Raw genomic sequence first — 25,332 nt, forward strand, 5'->3', positions numbered from 1 at the left:
GGAGTTTTTATCAGCTTAGGGGGAGTAGTATGTCACAGTTACTCTTGGAAAATATTATCTTTATCGACTGAGTATATATTATTCCAATTTATTTTACATAACCAGTTTCCTATTAAGACATACTTAGGCTGTGAATATTTTTATACTACTCTATGTTAAACGTTTTGTTTGTTTGTTTGTTTGTTTGTTTGTTTAAAAAGACGAGGTTTCACCATGTTGGTCAGGATGGTCTTGAACTCCTGACATCAGGTGATCCGCCCGCCTTGGCCTCCAAAGTACTTGGATTACAGGCATGAGCCACCACGCCTGGCCTGTTAAATATTTTTTGAGTGGATTTGTCCTATTTTTTTTAAATTACCTTCTATTGTGCTTTCTTTTCTGATTATATAACATCATTTAAATATTGAGGCTAGGCACAGTGGCTCACACCTATAATCCCAGCACTTTGGGAGGCTGAGGTGGGTGGATCACCAGAGGTCAGTACTTCAAGACCAGCCTGGCCAACATGGCGAAACCCCATCTCTACTAAAAATACAAAACAATTAGCCGGGCGTGGTGGCGTGCATCTGTAATCCCACCTACTCAGGAGGCTGAGGCAGGCAGAATTGCTTGAGCCCAGCAGGAAAGGCAGAGGTCACAGTAAGCCAAGATCATGCTGCTGCACTTCAGCCTGGACAACAGAGCAAGAGTCTGTCTCAAAAAAAAAAAAAAAAATTGAGGCTGAGTCTGGGCGTGGTCGTAGCTCTCACCTATAATCCCCGTGTTTTGGGAGGCTGAGGCAGGAGGATCATTTGAGTTCAGCAGTTTGAGACCAGCCTGGCCACCAGGGTGAAACCTTAAATCTCTACCAAAAAACACAAAAATTAGCTGGGCGTAGTGGCGCATACCTATCATCCCAGCTACTTGGGAGGCTAAGGTGGGAGAATTACTTGATCCCAGGAGGTGGAGGTTGCAGTGAGCCAAGATCATGCTTCTGCACTCTAGCCTGGGCAACAGAGTGTAAAGGTCTCTGCAAAATAAATGCGTAAATATTGAAAAATACAGTGAAGCACAGAAAAGAGAGTAAAAGTCACTTGTAATCCCACTTCCCATCACCAAAAAACTTCCATTGATATTTTGGTGCACACTCAGGCAATCTTACCTTTTACTATACTTGCATGTGAATTTTTTTTTTTTTTTTTTTTTTTTTTTTTTTTTTTTTTTTTGAGATGGAGTTTCACTCTTGTTACCCAGGGTGGAGTGCAATGGCACGATCTCGGCTCACCACAACCTCCGCCTCCTGGGTTCAGGCGATTCTCCTGCCTCAGCCTCCTGAGTAGCTGGGATTACAGGCTCGCACCACCATGCCCAGCTAATGTTTTGTATTTTTAGTAGAGACGGGGTTTCACCATGTTGACCAGGATGGTCTCGATCTCTTGACTTCGTGATCCACCCGCCTCGACCTCCCAAAGTGCTGGGATTACAGGCTTGAGCCACCGCGCCCAGCCGCATGTGCATTTTTAAAGCAACATCACTATCATACTGTATATGCTAATTTTTTTACTTCCTTTGATCTTAACAGTGTAAAATAACTCTACAATAGAATAATATTTTTCATGTTATTAAGTATTTTTCAAAGACTTAATTTATTTATTTATTTATTTTTTTAATAGAGACAAAAAAATCTCACTGTGTTGCCCAGGCTGGTCTCAAACTCCTGGCCTCAAACAATCCTACCACCTTGGCCTCCCAAAGTGGTGGGATTACAGGCATGAGCCTCGCCACAGACATGATTCTTAATGGACTCATACAGCATTTCAGCAAAAGAATGTACAGTTTAGTTAATCACTTTGCTCTTGTTGAACATTTGTTTCCATTTTTTCATCATTACAGATAGTCGTGCTTTCTACATCCTGATCATGTGTATGTCTATATTTATTTCCTTTGATTATATTCCTAGAAGTGGAATTCTGGTCAAAGGTGTAAATACTAAAGGCCAATGATATAGCAAGGCTTCTGTTCTTAATGTGTGTCAGTTTTGGATAGAATTGCTTCTCTGTTTTCACATACAAATCTAGACTTCTTACATTTCTCTTTCTCTGTTGCCACAGTTATTCTCTTTGCTGTGATATCTTTCAAGATAGCAGTTCCCAGGGGCCCCTTGGGTTTTCCATGCAAGCCAAGGTGGTTTCTTATGTCTGTACCCACAGTGCCTAATACCCACATTACTTACGATGTGCTCAAAAATTGGTAGTTGATATTATTATCACTGTTATGACGAAAAAAGGCAGCCATTGCTGCTCCTAAGCTCTCTCCAGGGCCTGGCAGTAGGTGCCAGCCTAGCGATGGGGCCCTGCCCATCTCCTTCAGCTGGGCTACTTCATAATAGAATATGTCCCCTCTCCAAGTTGTAGCCCCTTCTGGGGGATTGCTACGGCAAAAAAGGGTTTCTGGCAATTGCAGCCTCTCATTGCTCCATCCTCTGGCCCTTAGATCAGGGAATTATTTTATTCAACCCAGATGCAGCATGAATATATGATAAATTAGTGGTCTCCATTAATGTTCTTTGGATCTACTGTGTTATCTATTCTACCTAGACTTAATGGGGAGATAGTCAATACAAAAAGTTAGTCCTGCTCTGGAGTACTGTAAAAGTTTTACTTGGTAAAAGTTGTCTAAGATATATTAGCAAGTAGGGGAAGAAAGTTGGGAAGTTCAAAACCACTGTCCCAATTAATAATATATACTGTATTAGTATATGGATAGGAAAAAAACGAAAAATGTCAAACTTTTTTTTTCTGTTGTCTCTTAGGAATACAGTTATAAGATAGTTTTGCAGTTCTTTTAGTTTTTGTTCTCCTTTATCCCCCAGTATGTAAGAATTACAAGTGAATAGAAAATAAATGAGATGGAACTATTGATTTTTCTTCATTATATATTTCTACTCTACTAGAATTTTAAAAATAATTATGTATTACCTTTGCAACCAGGTAAAAATGAGTAAGGTTAGAAAATCTTCTACAATAAAATCTTCTACAGAGAGACAGCTTAGTAATGGCCTAAGGGGTCATCAAGGAAGGGCTGCCTAGCAAGGGTGGAGGGATTTGGGATGGCCCTGGAATGGCTCACAGATGATAAGGATGAAAGGGAGAAAGCATTTCAGGCTTGAGAAGGGAATATGGGAAGACTGATGCCATCTAGATATAAGAAATAATAAGTAAGAAGATTACCCAAGCATATGTGCTGATTTCCATGTCTGGCAACTATGATTTCCTTCTCCAATGACCTCAAACTTTGTCCCTTGGTCCAAGGTCATAAATTTACTATAACTAACTTATTTAGCTGACATGGAGATGAGCTTGGGGGTGGGTGGCACATGTGTGTTAGGGAAAGCAACCAGAAACCAGACTGTCTTGTGCTGGGTATCCAAGGGAGAGAATGCAGTCATGGGTTCTTAGTTTCTTTTTCTGGTTGGACCAGTAAAGCCCCTTCCTTATCCCTCTTTTCTGCTTATCACTAGAAACAGAAACTAAAAACCATGGCTTTAGGCTGCTAAAAGCCTAAAATAAAAGAGACAGAAATAAAACAAACAGAGCAACAACAGAATAAGGTGAGTTGGACCAGCTTGGAGAGTATAGCTCAGAAGTGACCTGTAGACCACCTCAAGAGGAACTCCTAATTCTCTGCTGTTCTTTACTATTCCTGGAGCAGTAGAATATTACTGTTCTTTACTGTTCCTAGAAGCCATTGTAAATACTTGACTGCAGTTGGGCGCATGCCTCACGCCTGTAACCCTAGCACTTTGGGAGGCCAAGAGAGGTGGATTGCCTGAGCTCAGGAGTTCAAGACCAGCCTGGGCAAAATAGTGAAACCCTGTCTCTACTAAAATATAAAAAAATCACTGGGCGTGGTGGCGGGTGCCTGTAATTCCAGCTACTTAGGAGGCTGAGGCGTGAGAATTGCACGAACCCGAGAAGGGGAGGCTGCAGTGAGCTGGGATCACGCCACTGCACTCCACCCTGGGCAAAAAAAAGTTGACTGTTGTAATTTAAAGCGTGTCATTTTTTATTTAATAATAACTCTCATTAGTGTAGTATCTATCATGAACCAGGTTCTACACAAAGTACCTTATGTTTATAGCCTTCTATCATCTTCTCTAAAACTCTGCAAGATAGGATTCACCACTTATAGGGAGAGATCTGAAGGTTGAAAATTGTGCCCAAGGTCACAAAGCTAGTAAGTGCCGGAACTGGGATTCTGTAGGGTGTTCAGAGTGCCTCTCCTGCTGTAGACTTATCACGAAAAGTCCAAGTTTGGTCATAATAAAGCCTGCAATTCGCCAGGATTTAAAAATAATCACCAGACTTTTGAGTTGGAGCATCCCACCTCACTGCTGTTTGCCTTCTGTGGCAGGGAGAGTCATCATTTCCGTTTCAGCTCATGGACAGTTTTGTCATTAACATTCTCATGCAAAAGCCATTTTATAGTGCTCAGTGAAGATGGTTGGGCTGCTGCCCCAAGCCTCTGGAAGCCTTCCTAATTTTTGGCTTGTACCATGCAAATGGCATAATATTTTCTCCACATCTAAGCCAAATATTTTCTTCAGCTTTTCATTCATTCTACTCAGAATCTATCTCCCAGCTACAGAAGGGTTTCTTGTTGTCCTGGGTCTTTGAGGCTTGACATTTATTGATTATGAATTAATTGGGTGCCCTTTTACCATGGTTATAATGTGCATCAATCTGAATCAGATTCTAAATATGTGGTTTTGTATTGTGCCATTTCTAACTCAGTGTTCGTTGTCTTTCATGTTAGTCAACTGACTGTGTTTCTTAGTTAACATTAGTTTCTTAGTTAATATTTCTTCATTAAAACTGGAAAATAACTGTAGAGAATTAAAAAATGAAAAAAAAAAATCAGCCAAGTGCAGTGGTTCACACCTATAATTCCATCGCTTTGTGAGGCTGAAACAAGAGGCTTGCTTGAGGCCAGAAGTTCAAGACTAGCCCGGGCAATATAGTAAGACCCTGTTTTACCACAAAAAAAAAAAAAAAAAAAAAATCAATAAATTAAAAATAAGGCCGGGTGCAGTGGCTCAAGCCTGTAATCCCAGCACTTTGGGAGGCCGAGGCGGGTGGATCATGAGGTCAAGAGATAGAGACCATCGTGGTCAACATGGTGAAACCCCGTCTCTACTAAAAATACAAAAAATTAGCTGGGCATGGTGGCACGTGCCTGTAAGCCCAGCTACTCAGGAGGCTGAGGCAGGAGAATCGCCTGCACCCAGGAGGCGGAGGTTGTGGTGAGCCAAGATCGCGCCATTGCATTCTAGCCTGGGTAACAAGAGTGAAACTCCGTCTCAAAAAAAAAAATTAATTAAAAATAAATACAGTTTTGGCCGGGCGCGGTGGCTCACGCCTGTAATCCCAGCGCTTTGGGAGGCCGAGGTGCGTGGATCACAAGGTCAAGAGATCGAGACCATTCTGGTCAACATGGTGAAACCCTGTCTCTACTAAAAATACAAAAAAAAAAATTAGCTGGGCATGGTGGCGCATGCCTGTAGTCCCAGCTACTCGGGAGGCTGAGGCAGGAGAATTGCTTGAACCCAGGAGGCGGAGATTGCGGTGAGCTGAGATCACGCCATTGCACTCCAGCCTGGGTAACAAGAGCGAAACTCCGTCTCAAAAAAAATAAAAATAAAAATAAAAATAAATATATACAGTTTTTAAAAGAAAACAAAAATTATCCATAGTCCCACACTCCAGGGGATGTAACCCTTGTTAACGTTTTGTTGTATTTCAAATTGGGATCTTTCTTCTCTTATTTAACACTGCATGTGAGGCTCTCTCCTTATCAATAAGCTTTTCTCAAAAAGAATGTTTCTTAACAACTGTTTAAGTTTCCCTTTTATTGTTGCAATGCAATTTGTTTAATCTCTCTTGTAGAACATTTTAGGCTGTTTCCAGATATTTTATAAACAACAGTGTCCTGCTGAGGGCCTTTCTCTCCCTAGGAGTTGTCCTAATGGAAGTCCCTCTAGGAACCATTTGGTCCAGGTAGTTCAGAGAGATATGTCTGCTGTTTGCTAATGAATCAAAGCATGTATCAACAAGCATAATGGTGGCAGTGCAGTCTGTGGTATGACAATGATAGTTAACTACCATTCCTGCTCACCGAGTACTGGGGACTTGGCCAAGCCTCTCATGTACTTTATCTTATATAATCCTACTACAACATTGTGAGGTACTTGCTATTATGCACCTTTTAGAGATGAGGAAACTGAGACTGAGAGAGATGAAAGGTCTCTCAGCCATTGAGTCGACCTGAGGCCATACATTCTTCACCCAAATCCATGTTTTGGAGTCAAACAATAGCACTCTGTTCCTATTCCAGCACTTACCTTGTGCCAGTCACTTACCCATCTGCTACTCAAATTTCTCATCTATTAAAAGGGGAAAAATACAAGAACCTGCCCAGTGCCTCTCATAGGATGAACATGAGGGTCAAATGTGACAGAGACCACATAGCTGGGAAGTGTTACTTCTCACTTAACATTGATTTCTGTAATGGAGCCTCATAGGAGACTCCTCCAGGGTGCCGTTGGAGAACATTTTTTTGTCCTGGCCATTATTGCTATACATTTTGGTTTAACCTACTGCAGTGGCAACACAGGAAAGTGTTTTCCTCTTACAGTCCCACCCCAACCTCCAATCCTTGATAATAAACCATCTGCTACAAAATAGCAATATGGTCAGGAAGGTAAGCGTGGAGAATTTCCTTGGCTTGAATACTTTATTGGAGCATGTTATCTGTGGCTGTGGAAAACTGTTTTTGGAAAAGGGCAAGGGAGTACCCCGCTGAACAGGCGGCATTAACAAATCAGATCTGTCCCATTATGTCTACCTGCTGGGTTTACATTTCCTCTGACACATGTAAAGTGCACATCCCAGCCCCCAACAGACAGTCCCCTTTGCATTTGCAGCATCTTTTCCACATACCCAGCTCAGGCATAAACTTGAGCATCCATTTCCTAAATCTGCATTATCTTTGTTACTGTCATTGTTTAGCTGCCGGCAATTATGAGATTTCAGTTTTTGACTCATTTGGTAGGCTGATTCCCTCATGGAAACTCTTGCTTATTCTGGAATATTTTTCACTCCAGTCCCAGCATCCCCACACCCAGGGAGATCTATGTACGTGCTTCTGTTTTTATGTAGTCCCGCCCAAGGCCAGGTCCCCCACTTTGAGGTGGGCCTCTTTTAGTTACCGTGGACTGGCGTTTCTCACCCCAGGAACGTTTGGCAATGTCTGGGCATGTTTTGGTTGTACTGGGCTGGATGTGCTGCTGGAATCTAGTGGTTAGAGGCCAAAGATGGGGCTAAATGTCCTACAATGCACAGAGAGCCTCTCACAGTAAAGAATTTCTAGTCCAAACTGTTGGGGTGGCCAGGTTGAAAAACTCTCTACACACCAAGAAGTAACCTGCAATTCATTTATTTGGGCGTGTGTACCCCACCACACTATGAATCTTATCCTAGGGCAAGTAGGATAGATAGGATACTGATTAAATATTGTGAGGCTTAGCCTAAAATAGACCAGACTGGGATTGTCATTCTGGCAGTCACCTTACCACCATGTTTTAAATAATGAAGTACCCATTCATTAGCTGTGTGACCTTCAGCAAAGTGTCACCTTCTCTGAGCCTCTAGTTTCTTCATCTGTAAATAGGGGCAGAATCCTTACCTCTCAGGTAAAGCAGGGCTCTATAGCTCCCCTCACAGTGCCCAGCATATAACAAGCATAACATGTAATCATTAAGCAAAAGTTGTTGAGGTCTTACTATGTGTCAGTTGCTAATGAATCCATCAGTGAATACAGCAGGTAGACATCCCTGCCTTCAAGGAGATTACCTTCTATTGGAAGGAAATAGACATGAAAGAAACAAACAAACCTATAAGTATAGCACACGTTGAATATAGAGAAAAATAGAGACAGGTAGAGGATGTGTGGATGGACAGTGGCAGGGATGCTGGTAGGGATGTTCTCTCTCAAGAGGCATCCTCTTGGAGTTTTCTTCTAGTAGTAGTCACCTGTTTCTCCTTTAACTCTAGTTCTCTCATATAGTTTTTCTCAGTGATACTGATAACTGATACAGGGGTGCTCATGGTATGTGGTCAGTGCTATTGTGAATACCTGCCCATCACTTAGGTGCTGTCCCCAGACCAGCCCAGCTGCTACCCCTTTTCCCCAGGGCCAGCCAGCTGCTGACCACACGCTGATTTGGCATTCTTTTATTATTATTATTATTTTTTGTAGAGACAGTGTCTTACTATGTTGCCCAGACTGGTATCAAACTCCTGGCCTCTGGTAATCCTCCCATCTCAGCCTCCCAAAGTGCTAGAATTACAGGTATGAGCAACCTCACCTGGACAAATGGTTGGCATTCTTTATTCCTCCCTTGGGATTCTTCCTTTCAACATCCAGTTCCCTTCTGAGTCAAGCAGGAAGAAATGTTTCTTTTAATCCAACCTAATTAAAGGTGTAAATTTGAAGTTTGGTCAGAGATCAACCATTGTTCCTAAAACTGAGCAAATGCATTCTCTGTCTCCTTAACAAGATTTACATTCCTAGAAGGCAGGAGCTGGATTCCATCTCATTGAAACTTCCCCACAATGCATGTCTTGCATGTAAACAGTAGATGCAGTCCCCATAGTAGAAAGAGCTCAGGCTCTATTGGAACCAAACAGATCTGGTTTTGAATATTAGCTTCCCTCAACCTCAGTTTCCTCCTCAGTAGAATGGAATAAACCCCCAACTTGCAGGATAGTTGAGAATCAGAGAGAAGAAATCAGAAGTGCTAAAAGACCCTCTGTGATATCCCCCATAGTACCCCAAGTCCAGCAGTCACTAGAGAAACACAAAACAATGATAGAGCTCTCTTTTTTTCCCATGCCACAACAGAAGACAATCTCCAACTCTCTGGGAAATTTTTTAATAAATTAATTAAAATATCCTCAATCTTACCTTCAAAACCCAAAACTGAAATTAAGGTATAGTTGTTTAACCTATCAGATTGACAATAATACCTTGCTGATGAGAGTGTGACCAAAGTGTACTATCATGTACCTATCTGAGGAATATAAAGTTGAATAGCCTTTTTGGAGGTCAACTTTGTGACACACCTCAAACATTAAAATGTTTATACTTCTTAGACCAAGGAATTCCACTTAAGAAATTTCTGCCTTTTGGAAGTATCAGCACAAATATACAAAGTATGTTCACTGAGGCACTTTTTATGATAGCCAGACACTGGAAACAATTTTAATGTTCATCAGTTGCAGATTGATTAAATCAATAGGCCTGGCCAGACTATGGGATACTAACTCTGCAGCCATTAAAAAGAATAAATGAATTTGAGGTAATGGAAATGTTTTGGAACTAGATAGAGGTGGTAGTTGTACAACCTTGTGAATATACTAAATAGCATTGAATTGTTCACTTAAAAAATGGTTAATTGTAGGCTGGGCACAGTGGCTCATACCTGTAATCCCAGCAGTTTGGGAGGCTGAGGCAGGAGGATCTCTTGAGACCAGAAGCTCAAGACCAACCTGGGCAACACAGCAAGACCCCATGTCTACAATATTAAAAACAAAATTAGCCAGGCACTTGCTTAGTGGTGGAACTTGCCTGTAGTCTGAGCTACTCAAGAGGCTGAGGTGGGAGGATCATTTGAGCCTAGGAGTTTGAGATTACAGTGAGCTATGATTGCACCACTGCACTCCAGCATGGGCAACAAAGCAAGACCCATCTCTAAAAAAAAAGAAAAAAAAAAAAAAAACAAGAACAACAAAAAAAGTAATTGAGTTATGTGAATTTCACCTCAAGATATTGTCACGTAGGAGAAAGCATTCAGTTTTCTATGAATATTAGCAAACACACATAAAAAGTTTAGAAATAGCTAGATAGAACAAATTTAATAGTTGTTATTTAGGAGACAGATTTGGAGAAATGAGGGCATTTGTACTTAATTTTATATAATTTTGTAATATATGAAAATTTTAAGTTAGCATACATTATTTTCAAATTGGTAGGGGGAGTTTAAAGTTGGCCAAAGACTGAAAATTTAACAGGGTAAGAGATTGATTCTCTCAAGTGAAAGTGGAAACTTTCATTTTGAATTTTCTTTTTTTGTGTTTTCCTTTCTTTCTGCTCTTTAATTCTCAACCCAGCTGCCATCAGAACTGCAAACTGGGTTGAGCAAGTTACTTAATGACTCACTGGGCTTGTTTTGACCTTTTCATGCTTGTGGCTAATTGATTTGGAGTGCTGGGGATCTGCCTGCATTTAGTTGCTGGTTACTGTTTACAAGGGACTGTTTTAAAGAGATCACAAGGATTTGCAAGATCCCATTAGTGAACTGTGTATTTGGTGCAAGTACTTTCTTGATCTGCATGGGGTGGTCCAGCCATCATGAGCTCATTAGTGAGTACAGGAGCTCCCCGGTGTTTTTGCCAGCCTAAGGGGCTTGTGTTGCTACTTGCAAACAGAGCAAGCTTCCTGCTTCCAGAAAGTTGTAGCAATACCCTGAAGCTCTTTGGAAGTTTCTTTTTACGTTTTTCATTTATTCTTATATATATCTATATATTTTTAAAAATTCAAAACTGAAACGAAGGTCTTGATTTTTTGCCCAGGCTGGTCTCAAACTCCTCAGCTCAAGTGTTCCACCTGCCTTGGCTTCCCAAAGAGCTGGGATTACAGGCATGAGCCACCAAGCCCAGCCTCATTTTTTCTTTTCTTTTTTTTTTTTTTAAGAGGGAGTCTCGCTCTGTCACCCAGGCTAGAGCACAGTGGCACAATCTCGTCTTACTACAACCTCTGTCTCCTGGGTTCAAGAAATTCTCCTGCCTCAGCCACCCAAGTAGCTGGGATTACAGGCATCCACCATCATGCCTGGCTAATTTTTTTTTTTTTTTTGAGACGGAGTTTCACTCTTGTTACCCAGGCTGGAGTGCAATGGCACAATCTCGGCTCACCGCAACTTCCGCCTCCTGGGTTCAAGCAATTCTCCTGCCTCAGCCTCCCTAGTAGCTGGGACTACAGGCGTGCGCCACCATGCCCAGCTAATTTTTGTATGTTTAGTAGAGACGGGGTTTCATCATGTTGACCAGGATGGTCTCGATCTCTTGACCTCGTGATCCACCCGCCTCGGCCTCCCAAAGTGCTGGGATTACAGGCGTGACAGGATTTCACCATGTTGTTCAGGCTGGTCTTGAACTCCTGACCTCAGGTAATCCGCCTGCCTCAGCCTTCCAAAGTGCTAGGATTACAGGCATGAGCCAACATGCCCAGCCCTATTTTTCTTCAGACATAAAAATTTATAACGTAGGACAGAAATCACCCATAATGTCAACATGAAAAAACAGTACAGTTTTGTGATCTCTTAATGTTTTTGATTATGTGTATTTTTTTGCATACCTATAAAATGTTCACATAGATTTTTAATACTTTTAGCCTACATAGAAGGGATTTTTACATTTTAAATTATCTCTGAATTGTCTTAATGGCTAGATGATATTACATCCAGCAGGTAATTATAACTTTTATTTTTTTCTTTAAGAAGGAGTCTTGCTCTTATTTCCCAGGCTGGAGTGCAGTGGCACGATCTCGGCTAACTGCAACCTCTGCCTTCCACGTTCAAGCAATTCTATCTTAGCCTCCTAAGTAGCTGGGATTACAGGTACCTGCCACCACACCCGGCTAATTTTTATACTTTTAGTAGAGATGGGGTTTCCCCACATTGGCCAGGCTGGTCTCAAACTCCTGACCTCAGGTGATCCACCCACCTCAGCCTCCCAAAGTGCTGGGATTACAGATGTGAGCCACTGCACCCCACCAATTATATCTTTCTTAACAATGCCCTTATGTTGAGGAGTTCTTTTTAAAAATTTCTTTACTTTCTGGAATTTTATTGTTGAATCTCAAAATAATTGGGAACTGCCTTAGAATGTTTTTGTGATAAAGGCTCATATGTCATATGCAGACTCAGTTCCTGACCTCAAGGAAGTTTATAGTTAAGAGCAGGTGACCAATAATTCTAATCAAGTGTGACATCAGAGGTATGTTCAAATTGCTCTGGCAGGAGGTAGAATGATAGGAGAATGTTGGTGACGACTTCTTAGAGGAGGTGCTGTATGAGTTAGCTAACTGTGAAATGATGGAAACATATTCCAGGAAGAGAAGATTGCTCAAAGGGAGTACAGAGGATGGCAAAGCATGACATATTTAGGGAATGACAGATAGCCTGGTTTGGTTGGAGAAAGGGAGGCTCATGGATGAGTGGCAGGATGAGATCCTAAATACGAAGACTATAGTCAGATTACAAGAGACTTCTGGGCTGGGTGCAGTGGCTGACGCCTGTAATCCCAGCACTTTGGGAGGCTGAGAAGGGCAGATCACGAGGTCAGTAGATCAAGACCATCCTGGCTAACACGGTGAAACCCCGTCTCTACTAAAAATACAAAAAATTAGCTGGGCGTGGTAGTAGGCACCTGTAGTCTCAGCTACGCAGAAGGTTGACGCAGGAGAATTGCTTGAACCTGGAAGGTGGAGGTTGCCGTGAGCCGAGATTGCCCCACTGCACTCCAACTTGGGCAACAGAGCGAGACTCCATCTCACCAAAAGAAAAAAAAAAAAAAAAAAGGCGACTTTCTGTGCCAAGCTGAAGAGTTCAAACTTTACACTGAAGTCCACAGAGAGCCATGGTGGGGAACACTTCCTAAACAAGAATGTGGTTTTTGAGCACAGCAATACCTCATTGCTTTGGCAAAGTCTCCAGTAAGTGTGATGAAATTTTCTAGGGTGAAGACTGAAGGTCATGCCTTCAGCTTTCTTCCAGATCATTTGTATTTGTCACAAGAAAGCCTTCTGGCAGCATGTTTAAGTCACAAAGGCAGACTTTGGATGGTTAGACTGCCCCAGAGGCTACTGGGGCCTCTTTGGGAATAGGAAAATACCTTGGGGACAGGAATCATCTGCTGCGAAGATGGTATTTGGTATGTGTATTAGTCAGGACTTTTCAAGTTGACAGAACCCCAGTGAGATCATAGAAAGGGAAAGGTCTTAGCCCACGTAACAAAAATGTCTAAGGGTGCTTCTGGTTTTTAGGCACAGTGGGATCCAGAGGCTCAAGCAGTATTGGTAAAGCTTGCTCCCTTCTTGTCTCCATTGGTCACGCCATCCTTCATTCTGGGTCTCTTTATTCTCTCCTGTAGCAGACATATGCTTCTGTGCAACCAGGAAGAGTTGCTGCTGCAAGCCCATTTGTGTTATCTCTTGAACTCAAAATCCCAAAGGAATACTCTTCCCTTCTTTCTCCCATAAATCATGTGACAGATTTCAGGGAATCACATGCCCATCTCTAACCAGGACGGTGGAATACTCTATTGGTCAGGTCTGGGGGAGCCCACCAAAACTATATGAAATAGAATACCCAAAGATAATGGGATTCTATTTATAGAAGGAGGAGGGTAGGAGTACTGGCTAAATGTTTAAGCAGTGCATAAAGGCCATCCACTGTTGTTATCTCTCATTCTTCTAAAGAGGGAAGATGTCCACTGGAAAAAAGTAGAGCTCATCACGTATCCAAGAACTGCCTTCATGCATGAGTTTGGCCTGATATGTGCTTGTGCTATAGTCCACTTGGTATCCAGGTCATACAGGATGGATACTCCCAGCACGTGTTCCAAACCCTGTCCAATTTTCCTTAGCACGTAGACTCAAGACAATGCCCTACTTCCCAAAGGCCTTGTGGCAATGTCCTCTTTTTCTTTCACATATATGATTTATATTCTGTCAACGACAGGAAACTGCTCAAAGATCCACCCAGTCCTGCCGCTGCCCCCATGATGGTTTGTTTTTCTCATTGTTTAGCGCTCCATTAGCTTCCGCAGCGAGAGCCGCCCTGACATCCTTGCCCCCCGACCCTGGTCCAGAAATGCCGCCCCCTCAAGCACGAAACGGAGAGATAGCAAGCTCTGGAGTGAGACCTTCGATGTGTGCGTCAATCAGATGCTTACATCCAAGGAAATCAAACGTCAGGAGGTAGGCTCGGGGCCCATGGAGTTGGCTGTGTGTCTGGAACAAAGGTGCACTGCAGGTGACAGCTGTGCTGGAGTTTGTGCCTCAGTCTCCAAATCAATTCTTGATTGCATTTGTAGAAGGAGGAAAAGGGGAGTGTCTGACCTTGGGGAGGGAACTGAGAAACCAAAACCCAGCTGGTAGGGTGTGGTCCTCACTTTAAAAAGAAACTGATGTGAAAATCTGAATTTACAAGAAGATGAAACCAAGTGTCTATTTAGGATACTGAATTCACAAAAATAATCATTTGAGTTATATTTTGATAGCAACTTACAGAGTATTTTAAAATATTTAATTTATATAACTTTGATTCTGCTTTGTGGAAAACTTCCTTTCTATAGAATCCAGCTAATTTCACTCCCTGTAAGTTTTCTGTATCAACTGCCCTAAATGGCTGTGATAATATTATCCTGTATGAAAGAGCTTGTCTAAGTGCTTGTGCCAAGCTGTGCTGAGCACTTCATGTCTGCATCATCTGATGAGATCCTTGGAGGATCCAGCCCCGGGCTGCACCTTCACCTGCTTTGTCCCCGGTTTACCAGGCAGCCCCAGGCAGAGGGAGCTTTCAAAGCCTGACCACTTTTTCCCTATAGCCTGAAACAGTAGACCCTCAACTATCATCACAAACTTGTAGTCCTTTAATAATGTAATGTTTGCTGACAATTTCACTTCCCAGATGGGAGTGAAAGAGTGTTCTTCGCATCATAGCTCTTTAGCATGATGGCTTAATAGAGCCAAATTAGAAACGGTCCATTTACACATTCTTCCACACAATCAGGTCCTGTAATTTTATTTATTGTACCTGTGGGGCTGAGAAGTAATTTAGAATGAATTAACTTCACCACAATGTATTTGGAGTGATAAAACACTGGATTCTTCCTACAGTCTCAGCCTCAAGGCAGTGGATAACGCAAATAAAACTTTCTGCTGAGATTCACCTTCTGTTGAGTAGAAGAAAAAGTGGGGATGGTCCAGTTAATAATATTGCCACTTCCATTATCTATAATAGCCCCTGAATCATTTCTCATGATTGCCTTTCACAACAAGGGTGCCAAATCCTTGGCACACTGTAATTATTTTGCCTAAAATAGTTCTCACTGGCGCACGCGGTGGCTCAGACCTGTAATCCCAGCACTTTGGAAGCCAAGGCAGGCAGGTGATGTCAGGAGTTTGATACCAACCTGAACAACATGGTGAAATCCCATCTGTACAAAAAATACAAAAATTAGCTGGGTGTAGTGGCATGTGCCTGTAATCCCAGCTACTCAGGAGGCTGTGGCAGGAGAATCACTTGAACCCAGGAGGTGAAGGTTACAGTGAGCCAAGATTATGCCACGGCACTCCAGCCTGGGCAACAGAGTGAGACTCTGTCTCAAAAAAAAAAAAAAAAAAAAGTTCCCACTTGTTCAGCTCCATCAAAGTTCTGTAACATGAAAGATGACTTTTTGGATTAGAAATGTGTGGAAACAGGCCGGGCGCGGTGGCTCATGCCTGTAATCCCAGCACTTTGGGAGGCCGAGGCGGGTGGATCACGAGGTCAAGAGATCGAGACCATCCTGGTCAACATGGTGAAACCCCGTCTCTACTAAAAATACAAAAATTAGCTGGGCATGATGGCGTGTGCCTGTAATCCCAACTACTGAGGAGGCTGAGGCAGGAGAATTGCCTGAACTCAGGAGGCGGAGGTTGCAGTGAGCCGAGATCATGCCATTGCACTCCAGCCTGGGTAACGAGCGAAACTCTGTCTAAAAAAAAAGAAATGTGTGGAAACTTTCTCCCACAGAGAAGCACAATTTCATTGCACATTTAAGCACAGATGCACTTGTTTCAGGTTAATATAACTTTTTGAGACTAACTTTAAAATACTTAAATATGTAAATTTGGGGTTTGGATTAGTGGAGCCAGCACTGTTTGAATATGGTCTTGTAAATGAAGGGAGAATTCAGTTAATATGTTTGCCTTTTCTCATAGGCGATCTTTGAGCTTTCCCAAGGAGAAGAAGACTTGATAGAAGACTTGAAATTAGCAAAAAAGGTAAATTTAAATCCAGCGGTCATTTGAGTCATATTTTTTTCTTGAGTAATTTAACAACCCTAAAGTGGTGCTTCATGACAACTCTCTTTATAACTAAGACTGGTCATCAAAATTGAGAAGAATCTGCTACCACACACCAAACAGGGGGAAATGCTTCAAAACAAGACAGCAGAATAGCTCTCCAGACCTCACACCTTTAGGGGTTTACCTCTGCATGTCTCTAATGCATCTCAAAGAATACTTCAGCCTAAATCCGAAAGTGTCCATGGAGGCCTCGCTTTATGTATATTTCCTTGTCCTAGAAGTCTCATATGTAGGATTCTTTGTCCATGGGAGAGAATGTATGCATATCTGAAACTTGAACTGTGTTTTAGAAATAAAGCCATTTGAATCTCAGAAGTGAATAAAGCTAAAGGAGGCAATTGCATACTATCATATAAGTTGAGGTCTTTTATATGGGAATGTGTTTTCTAGTCAACATTTTGTATGGGGAGGGGAAGGACAACAAACCTTCCTCAAAAATGTTTCCATTCCAGTAACACAGCCTCCCAATGCCATGGCTTGTAGGCTAAAATCCAGACTCCTTTATCTGATATTCACAGCCTCCTCAAAGAATCACAGGGTTGGAAGGATACCTCCCTTCTTTTAAGGGTTTTTTAGTCTTTCTGCTAAGATGAAATTCCACGTTTAGCATTCCTGAGAGATGGCCACCCAAGCTTCGCTTGGACACAGCCAAGAAATGAGTTTTAGGCAGGGCTGGAGGAGGAGGAGATCAGAGAGGGCAAAGAAGCTATTTCACTCTGAGATGTTATCATGCTGGGTCATATGTCTAACTCCCCTTTCCTGCATCAAGATTTGCCAAACTCAAGCACCTTCAGATGTTTCCCTGCCATCCTTTTGCTAATGGTGGCCCTACCTTCCTAGAACCTTTTCTCTTTCCTTTCAACCATCCATATCCACCCATCCTTCAGGAACCAGCTCAAATCTCAATTCATTCTTATGTAACATTTACAGCCTCCTCCTCTCTACCAAGGAGCTCATCTTCAAAACTTCCCTTGGCCATTCCAGCTTTAATTCTCTGAACCTCTAGAGCAGTTATGATTTGATGGCTTTTTGCTGTCATGTGACATCAGTCTTGTTTTTAATCTTTAACTAATTTTTAAACATAAGCCAGGCCCAGTGGCTCATGCCTGTAATACCAACACTTTGGGAAGCCAAGGTGGGCGGAACAATTCAGGTCAGGAATTCAAGACCAGCTTGGCCAATATGGTGAAACCCCTTCACTACTAAAAAAATACAAAAATTAGCCAGGCATGCTAGCAGGCACCTATGATTCCAGCTATTTAGGAAGTTGAGGAAGGATAATCACTTGAACTCAGGAGATAGAGGCTGCAGTGAGATAGAGGCTGCAGTGAGCTGAGACTGTGCCACTGTACTCCAGCCTGGGTGACAGAGCAAGACTCTGTCTCAAAGAAAAAGTTTCTTATAATTTAAACATAGGTTTCATTTTCCATGCGATCAGAAACTAAAATATAAAACTAAAAATAGGCCGGGCGCGGTCGCTCACGCCTATAATCCCAGCACTTTGGGAGGGCGAGGCAGGTGGATCAGGAGGTCACAACAGATCAAGACCATCCTGGTCAACATGGTGAAACCCTGTCTCTACTAAAAATACAAAAAATTAGCTGGGCACGGTGGCGCGTGCCTGTAATCCCAGCTACTCAGGAGGCTGAGGCAGGAGAATTGCCTGAACCCAGGAGGCGGAGGTTGCGGTGAGCCGAGATCGCGCCATTGCACTCCAGCCTGGGTAACATGAGCGAAACTCCGTCTCAAAAAAACTAAAAATATTTTAGTTTTTCTTATCTTCCGCATTAGCTTTATAAAATTCCTTAAGACTGAGTGCAGTGGCTCACGCCTATAATCCCAGCACTTTGGGAAGCCAAAATAGGTGGATCACAAGGTCAGGAGACTGAGACCACCCTGACCAACATGGTGAAACCCAGTCTCTACTAAAAATACAAAAAAATTAGCCAGGCATGGTGGTGCACGCCTGTAGTTCCAGCTACTGAGGAGGCTGAGGCAGAATTGTTTGAATCCAGGAGGTGGAGATAGCAGTGAGCCAAGATCGCACCACTGCCCTACAGCCTGGGTGACAGTGTGAGACTCTGTCTCAAAAAAAAAAAAAAAATCCTTGAAGGCAGGAAACAGATTCTGAGTCTTCATATTCTGTTTCAGTGCCCTGGGTATAACTATATTCTTGTTGTTCGGTTATCTCTAATAAGAGATGATAGGATTGGCAGAGGTTTTACTCTCTTTGTTCAAATAGTACTACAGGATACCAGTCACTGTTTCTTTCCTCTTTTTCTTTATTTTAAATATGTACTCATTGAAAAAAAGAATCTACTGGTAGCTAGTTTTGAATAAAGTAGGATTTTTTTTTAAATAGACAGGATCTTGATTTTGAAAACATTTTAACAGTCAAATCTGTTCTATGCCTAGGATGTGTGCTCTTTCCTAGATACATGATATACTAGAATTAAAAAAAAAAAAAAACTTTCGAAAAATCTGCTTTGGTTTATCGACAACCACAAAGTTTCAAGGCAGTGCTGGTTTTTCCTCTCCTCCAGCCACACCTATCTGCTGTTTCTGAAGCTTTATGGGAGAAGTTGTTAGAGAGCCAAAAATCTTATTGGATAGGACCTCTCAGGAGCCACTTATATGAACAATGTACTTCTTCTGATTTTAAACATTTGCTTACATCTCTTGCCCTTTTTGTGCAGGCTTATCATGACCCCATGCTGAAACTCTCCATAATGACAGAACAAGAGTTGAATCAAATTTTTGGAACACTGGACTCTCTGATTCCTCTACATGAAGGTATAATTTTGTTCCCAGGATGAGTTGTGACTTGTAGCCTTAATTGAGTTGTCTTATAACGAATGAGTGATTATGAAATGCCAGCCATGTGAATAACTCAGAACCTACTTCTAGGCTTGTTCATATTTGAATGCCTAACAAATAAGCATCCTGTCTGTTTCTTGCCAGAGCTCCTTAGTCAGCTTCGAGATGTTCGGAAGCCCGATGGCTCGACTGAGCATGTTGGTCCCATCCTCGTGGGCTGGGTAAGAAAGTTCTCTGGTCTTTGTTGAGGATAAATTTCAATAATATAGATGGGAAACATTTAGCTAGACTTTTTTTTTTTTTTTTACAAGTATTGGTTTCACATCTGAAAAAAAAAACCAAATTCCTAGTAAAATTATAATTATGTTTAGACTTTGTCTATTTAAAACATGGAAGCAGTTTTTTTCTTATTATAAATATACTGCTTTTAAAAGTAACAGGGCCATTTGCAACAAAATAAAGGTACACATGAAACTATTACTAGATTCATATCAAATCAAAACTAGTTAATATTCTATCAGGCCAATTGCTAATATAATTATTACTAGCCCAGTAAAAATTTATTGACATATTCTTATCTACTACCAAAAAAAAAAAAAAAAAAATTTTCAGGCCACAAGAAAAAATCTCATGGTCAAAATGTAGTTTTATTAACAGGATAATAAGCATATGTTGCTAATGTTTAGCATATATACAAAGCTAAGTAATTTCATAGGACAGCTTAGTATATGGTTAGTTTCATCTCAACATAACTCATTCCTTTTCCTAATTAAATAAAAATAAATAAGCTGTGATCTTAGATTAGGAGTCATAAATTTATGATCCTGGGACTGGATTTGTATTTTATTGTGTACATAAAGTTGTTGTTTTTTCTTTTAACTTACTTTGGACAAGGTGTGTGCTCTATTTTGCCTCAGCCCCCACCACTCCCTATTCTATACATTTCTGTTTCCTTCTATGAGGACTTGAATGATCCACCCCAGTTCCAAGTGTTTTTCGTTTGTTGTAAAGCAGATAATGAGAGCAGATTACTTTGCTGACTTCTTCCAGGCTTAGGTCTCTCAAGGCAGGAAGTACCACAATAGCTAATATTAGAGATAATTTCACTGTTTGGAGAGTGTTGTGAAGGTTCTAAATCCTACTGTTGCTATGTGAGTTCTGTTTACTCAGTTACATTTGCATTTCAATCTTCCTAAAACCTTTCGGTTCCCATGCCTTGATACGACATAGATGTGCAGAAAGTTTTTACATTGATCTCTTATCTCTCAGTGACTGCCTTGGTCAAGATACTTAATGAGAGTTTCATGACTTAGATAGCTTTAATTCAGGAGTCAATTTTAGCACTAAGGCTGGAATATTCCAAGGGTATCTGAAAGGCAAGTAATGTTCTAAGATGAATAATTTAGAAAATATGCCTTAATATTTCAAGAGAGATCATTCATCCTATATTTTTTACTTTCATTTTATTATGAGCCATGTTTTAACTTCTTTAGCCCACAAAGAAATTTCTCCAAAGAGAGCCAGCCAACTGGAGACAGAGAGACAGAGACAGAGAAGGTATAATGAGTAGAGAGTCTGTCTCAATATCTCTTAAACTTCCTGAGTCTGTGGACTTTGATATAGGGGTAAAAGGAACAGTTAGGCCGCATTCCAGAATTTGTAGGGTAACTGCTATGTTTTTGATGAGACAGCAGTATAGGACTACATGGTTTCCTTAGGCAGCATATGCAAATTGTCAATTTGTGCCAGAAGCAAAATTGTAGTAATTTGCCTTTATACTAACTTTTTGCTGAACTAAACATTTGTCACATTTATTAGAAAATTGGTTTGATCTTGGAGCAGCTTTGCAGTCCTTTTCTGTGCATACCCAAAGGAAGTGTGACCATGCTTGCCCATTGCTATCTGGATCCTTCAGGCATCAAATGAGGACTTGGATCTTGAAGAGCAGCCTAAAATTAAACAACTGGCCCGTTGTTGCCAGACTTTGTGAGAAATGGCCCTTATTTATCAGGCCTGACGAGCTGTTAAATGTTTTTCCTCTTTTAACTGCAGATGTGTCCGTATGAGTGGGAACAGTAAACCAAGGAGTACATATGTTTGAGTTCTTGTATTTTTAACAGAACAAAGTAAACATCTTAGTGGACTTTGGATGAGAAAAGTCAGAGCCCATTCGACCCATGAAAAATTGATTTATTTTCGCCCCAAAGGAAAAAAGTGGCGGGGGGAGGTGGGGAACCTTTTAAACAAGTGAGCCTTCCAAGTGGGACAGCCCTGGCCAGTCCTTTTGACCTTAGAATGAATCAATTACTTTTACTTTGAAGACCTTAAACAGAGTGGTTGCTTTTTTTCAGGGAACTACCCCAGTTACTAAGAATTAGTGTCCCCCCTCCCTAATGGGTCAGCCTGTTTGAGTAAGCCCTCCCTAGCATAAAAAAAAAAACTAACCAAGTGATTTACCTCCATGCTGACGTTTTTTCGAAGATAAAATAATTTCTAAACTCTCCAGGACAGAAAGTTCTCATGTTAATTTGGTGTCTAATTAAAGTTTAATTCCCAAGAAAGAGCCAGGGCACATGGAAGCAAAAAAATAGATTTTTTCTAACACTTTTTACAATATTAAGGGGATAAAGAACTTTTTTAAAAAGTGAGTTATCCTTATAAATCCTTGATAGTCTGTTTAATAAAGAGATGGCGAGTAGTTCAGAACTCTGAGGGTAAAGGGGAAACAAGAACAAGCTTCAGACTCTAGCTAAGCAAGTAGCTTTGGTTCTGTAAACACAGTCCCTTCAGTAAAACTACTCTAGGGCCCAGGCGCAGTGGCTCCTGTCTGTAATCCTAGCACTTTGGGAGCCTGAGGTGAGTGGATTGCTTGAGCCCAGGAGCTGGAGACCAGCCTGGGCAACATGGCGAAACCCTGTCTCTACAAAAAAAAAATATTAGCGGACATGGTGGTGCATGTCTGTAGCCCCAGCTACCTGAGAGGCTGAAGAGGGAGAATTGCTTGAGCCTGTAACGAAGAGGCTCAGTGAGCCATGATCATGCCACTGCTTTCCAGCCTGAGCAACAAAGCAAGACCCTGTCACAAAAAGAAAAAACTTCTAGGGACAAGTAATGATAGCTAATACTTACTGCTTCTTAATCAGAAGCCAAGCTCCATGATACATATTTTGTATGCCTTACCTCATGGGGTGGGGTGCGGGGGCGTTAGAATATACATTTTGTAGGTGGAGACACTAAGGCTCAGAAGAGTCACTGACTAACAGCTATGGTAGTTAGGCTTTGAACCTGATTCTCCCTATTTCTGAGTCCTTTTTTTTTGAGAGTGAGTCTTGCTCTGTTGCCAAGGTTGGAGTGCAGTGGCGTAAGCTCACTGCAACCTTGGCCTCCTGGGTTCAAGTGATTCTTGTGACCCAGCCTCCCAAGTAGCTGGGATTACAGGCACACACCACTATGTCCGGCTAATTTTCATATATTTTAGTAAAGATGGGATTTCACCAGGTTGCCCAGGCTGGTCTCAGACTCCTGACCTCAAGTGATCTACCCTCCTCAGCATCCCAAAGTGATGGGATTACAGGCGTGAGCCATGATGCCTGGCCTAGCCTCTTCTTTAACCACTGCATTTTCACCTCTCACATTCTGAATAAGGGAGTATGTGTGTATTTGAGAACCAAAATCTTGTACATTCTTCACCCTGAATAGTTTAAGCTCACTTGTGGCCTTTCCTAGCCGGTGACTGAACCAGATAGCCTTTCAGGTCATGCCCAGGAAATGAGCACCCTGTTAGGTTAGAGCACAGGACCAGAGCCTGATTTGGTTGCCATGGTAGCAGGGCAGCAGGATCACAGGGAGCAATGGCCCATCCTCAGAGAGCAGCAGTGTGGTCGAAGTTCTTCACTAGTTTACATCCTCACTAGTTTACATCAGATGTGGGGACACAGATCTAAACCACTAAACTACTGCTGATTTGTTTCTTCCTGATGCAAACATTGGACATTTCCAGATTTTTTTAAAAGGTGAGGAAGTGGAAATGAAATTAAGAGGGCCTAAGGCCCTTTTTAATTAACTATGAAAATCTAAATTATAAGCCACAGTACAACATCTGGGTTCTCTCTCTCTCTCTCTCTCTCTCTCTCTCTCTCTCTCTCTGTGTGTGTGTGTGTGTGTGTGTGTGTGGTGTGTGCGTGTGCGTGTGTAAGTACCAATTATCATTACTTTCAAATAATAGCTAGTACTTTCAGATAAAAGGTTGAGGGAAAAAATTTCTGCAACTCTAACACAAGCAGAGATTTTTTCTTTTCCTTTTTTTTTTTTTTTTTTTGAGATGGAGTCTTGCTCTGTTGCCCAGGCTGGAGTGCAGTGGTGCAATCTCAGCTCACTGCAACCTCTGCCTCCCAGGTTGAAGCAGTTCTCTGCCTCAGCCTCTCAAGTAGCTGGAATTACAGGTGCCTGCCACCATGCCCGGCTAATTTTTGTATTTTTAGTAGAGATGGGGTTTCACCATCTTGGCCAGACTAGTCTTGAACTCCTGATCTCATGATCCACCTGCCTTGGCCTCCCAAGGTGCTGGGATTTCAGGTGTGAGCCACTGCACCCAGCCTGAGATTTTTAATAACATGTAAGGAAGGTAGACATTTCCAAGGAATGTTAAGCTCAACAGTGAGCTTTTAAAATATTACTTTCCTGGTATCCTTTTTTTGGTTTCAGTGACTGAGAAAATAATTTCAATAAGAGGTGTAAAAGCAGCATCAGAGTATTTAAAGTTTCAGAAGCTGCCATACTTTTTTTTTTTTTTTTAAAAACAGAGTGTCGCTCTGTTGCCCAAGCTGAAGGGCAGCGGCACGATCTCGGCTCACTGCAACCTCTGCCTCCCAGGTTCAAGCAATTCTCCTGCCTCAGCCTCCTGAATAGCTGGGATTACAGGCACCCACCACCATGCCTGGCTAAGTTTTCTATTTTTAGTTAAGATGGGATTTCACCATGCTGGCCAGGCTGGTCTCAAACTCCTGACCTCATGATCCACGTTTGCTTCCCGAAGTGCTGGGATTATAGGTGTGAACCACCACGCCTGGCAGCCATACTTTATTTTTAAGCAATGTTCCCGAACCATGAAATATTAGCTAATTTTATAACCTATTAAACATGCATTTATTTGTTCATTCAGAACACGGAGTTTCTCCCATATAGTAGGCCCAATGCAAAGTAGTGAGAATGCAGAAATGAAAGACACTCTTGCCAGTGTCTTGCACTTAATTCCTCTAAAGAGCAGGTATTACAAGGAATAGGACTTCCTAGTACAAGGGAGAGAAACAAAAGCAGTTAGGCCATTGGCTGCATTTTATTGCTTCCGGTAACTTTCTGGAGGCTGGTAGCTCTTAGATTAGAATGCCAAGGCAGAAAAAGTGGACAAGAAGCCTTTTCTGTTGAGCCTCTGACATGGTGTTTGCACAGTGTGACTGATGGGATGTGTCAGAGAAATTCACATTTCGCTGAAATGAAGGCAGTGAAGTTTAAATGTTCCAAAGTCTTTAAGCTTAAATTGTTTATCACATGGTATTGTGATGTTAACTTTAGTGACAGCCAAAACTTGTTTCTGGCCTGTCAGAGCTAGTTTAAAAGATGTTTATAAATGCTCTCTGCATCTGATTTTTTTAGTAATCATACTTTTGCTTTAACTTCTTGAGGCTCTTTATAATTGGGCTCCTTGGAATCAGATCATCTTAAACTAATGTGGGCTAATATAGAGGTTCGAGCCATGCAAAGGGCTGGGCTATGGAGTGTGACCCTTTGACTCCTTTTTGTGCCACTAAAGTCTTCTAAGTGAGATTCCTTTTTTTTTTTTTTTTTTTCCTTTTGAGACAGAGTCTTACTCTGTCATCAGGCGCCAGCTGGAGTGCAAGGATGTGATCCCAGCTCACTGCAACCTCCGCCTCCCGGGTTCAAGCAATGCTCCTGCCTCAGTCTCCCGAGTAGCTGGGACTACAGGCGCGCAGCACCACAGCCAGCTAATTTTTGTATTTTTTAGTAGAGATGGGGTTTCACCATGTTGGCCAGGATGGTGTTGATCTCTTGACCTCGTTATCCACCCGCCTAGGGCTCCCAAAGTGCTGAGATTACAGGCATGAGCCACCGTGCCTGGCCTTGAGTTTCTTATTAATAATCTTAAAGGAAATCCTTTTTTTTTTTTTTTTTTTTAAATAAAATAGGAGAGTTTCACCTGACTAGATATCTTTGGAAGTTTAGAAAATTCTGAACTGGGCCAGGCGCGGTGGCTCAAGCCTGTAA

At 41.8% G+C, this 25,332-nt stretch overlaps 1 protein-coding gene across 8 annotated transcripts in view; it reads left to right on the forward strand.

Annotated features, from left to right (window-relative positions):
• The window catches only part of ARHGEF3 (Rho guanine nucleotide exchange factor 3), a 341,163-nt gene that overhangs the window by 298,258 nt on the left and 17,573 nt on the right, over positions 1 to 25,332 (forward strand). For all 8 annotated transcript variants that reach the window (XM_074403626.1, XM_010347004.3, XM_003936543.4 and 5 more), the window contains 4 exons: positions 13,909 to 14,079; positions 16,087 to 16,149; positions 18,930 to 19,026; positions 19,195 to 19,271. In XM_074403626.1, the coding sequence (XP_074259727.1) occupies positions 13,909 to 14,079; positions 16,087 to 16,149; positions 18,930 to 19,026; positions 19,195 to 19,271 (408 nt within the window). The remainder of the gene's footprint in view (positions 1 to 13,908; positions 14,080 to 16,086; positions 16,150 to 18,929; positions 19,027 to 19,194; positions 19,272 to 25,332) is intronic.

This window comes from Saimiri boliviensis, chromosome 8 (genome assembly GCF_048565385.1).
Source record: "Saimiri boliviensis isolate mSaiBol1 chromosome 8, mSaiBol1.pri, whole genome shotgun sequence".
Lineage (NCBI taxonomy): Eukaryota > Metazoa > Chordata > Mammalia > Primates > Cebidae > Saimiri > Saimiri boliviensis.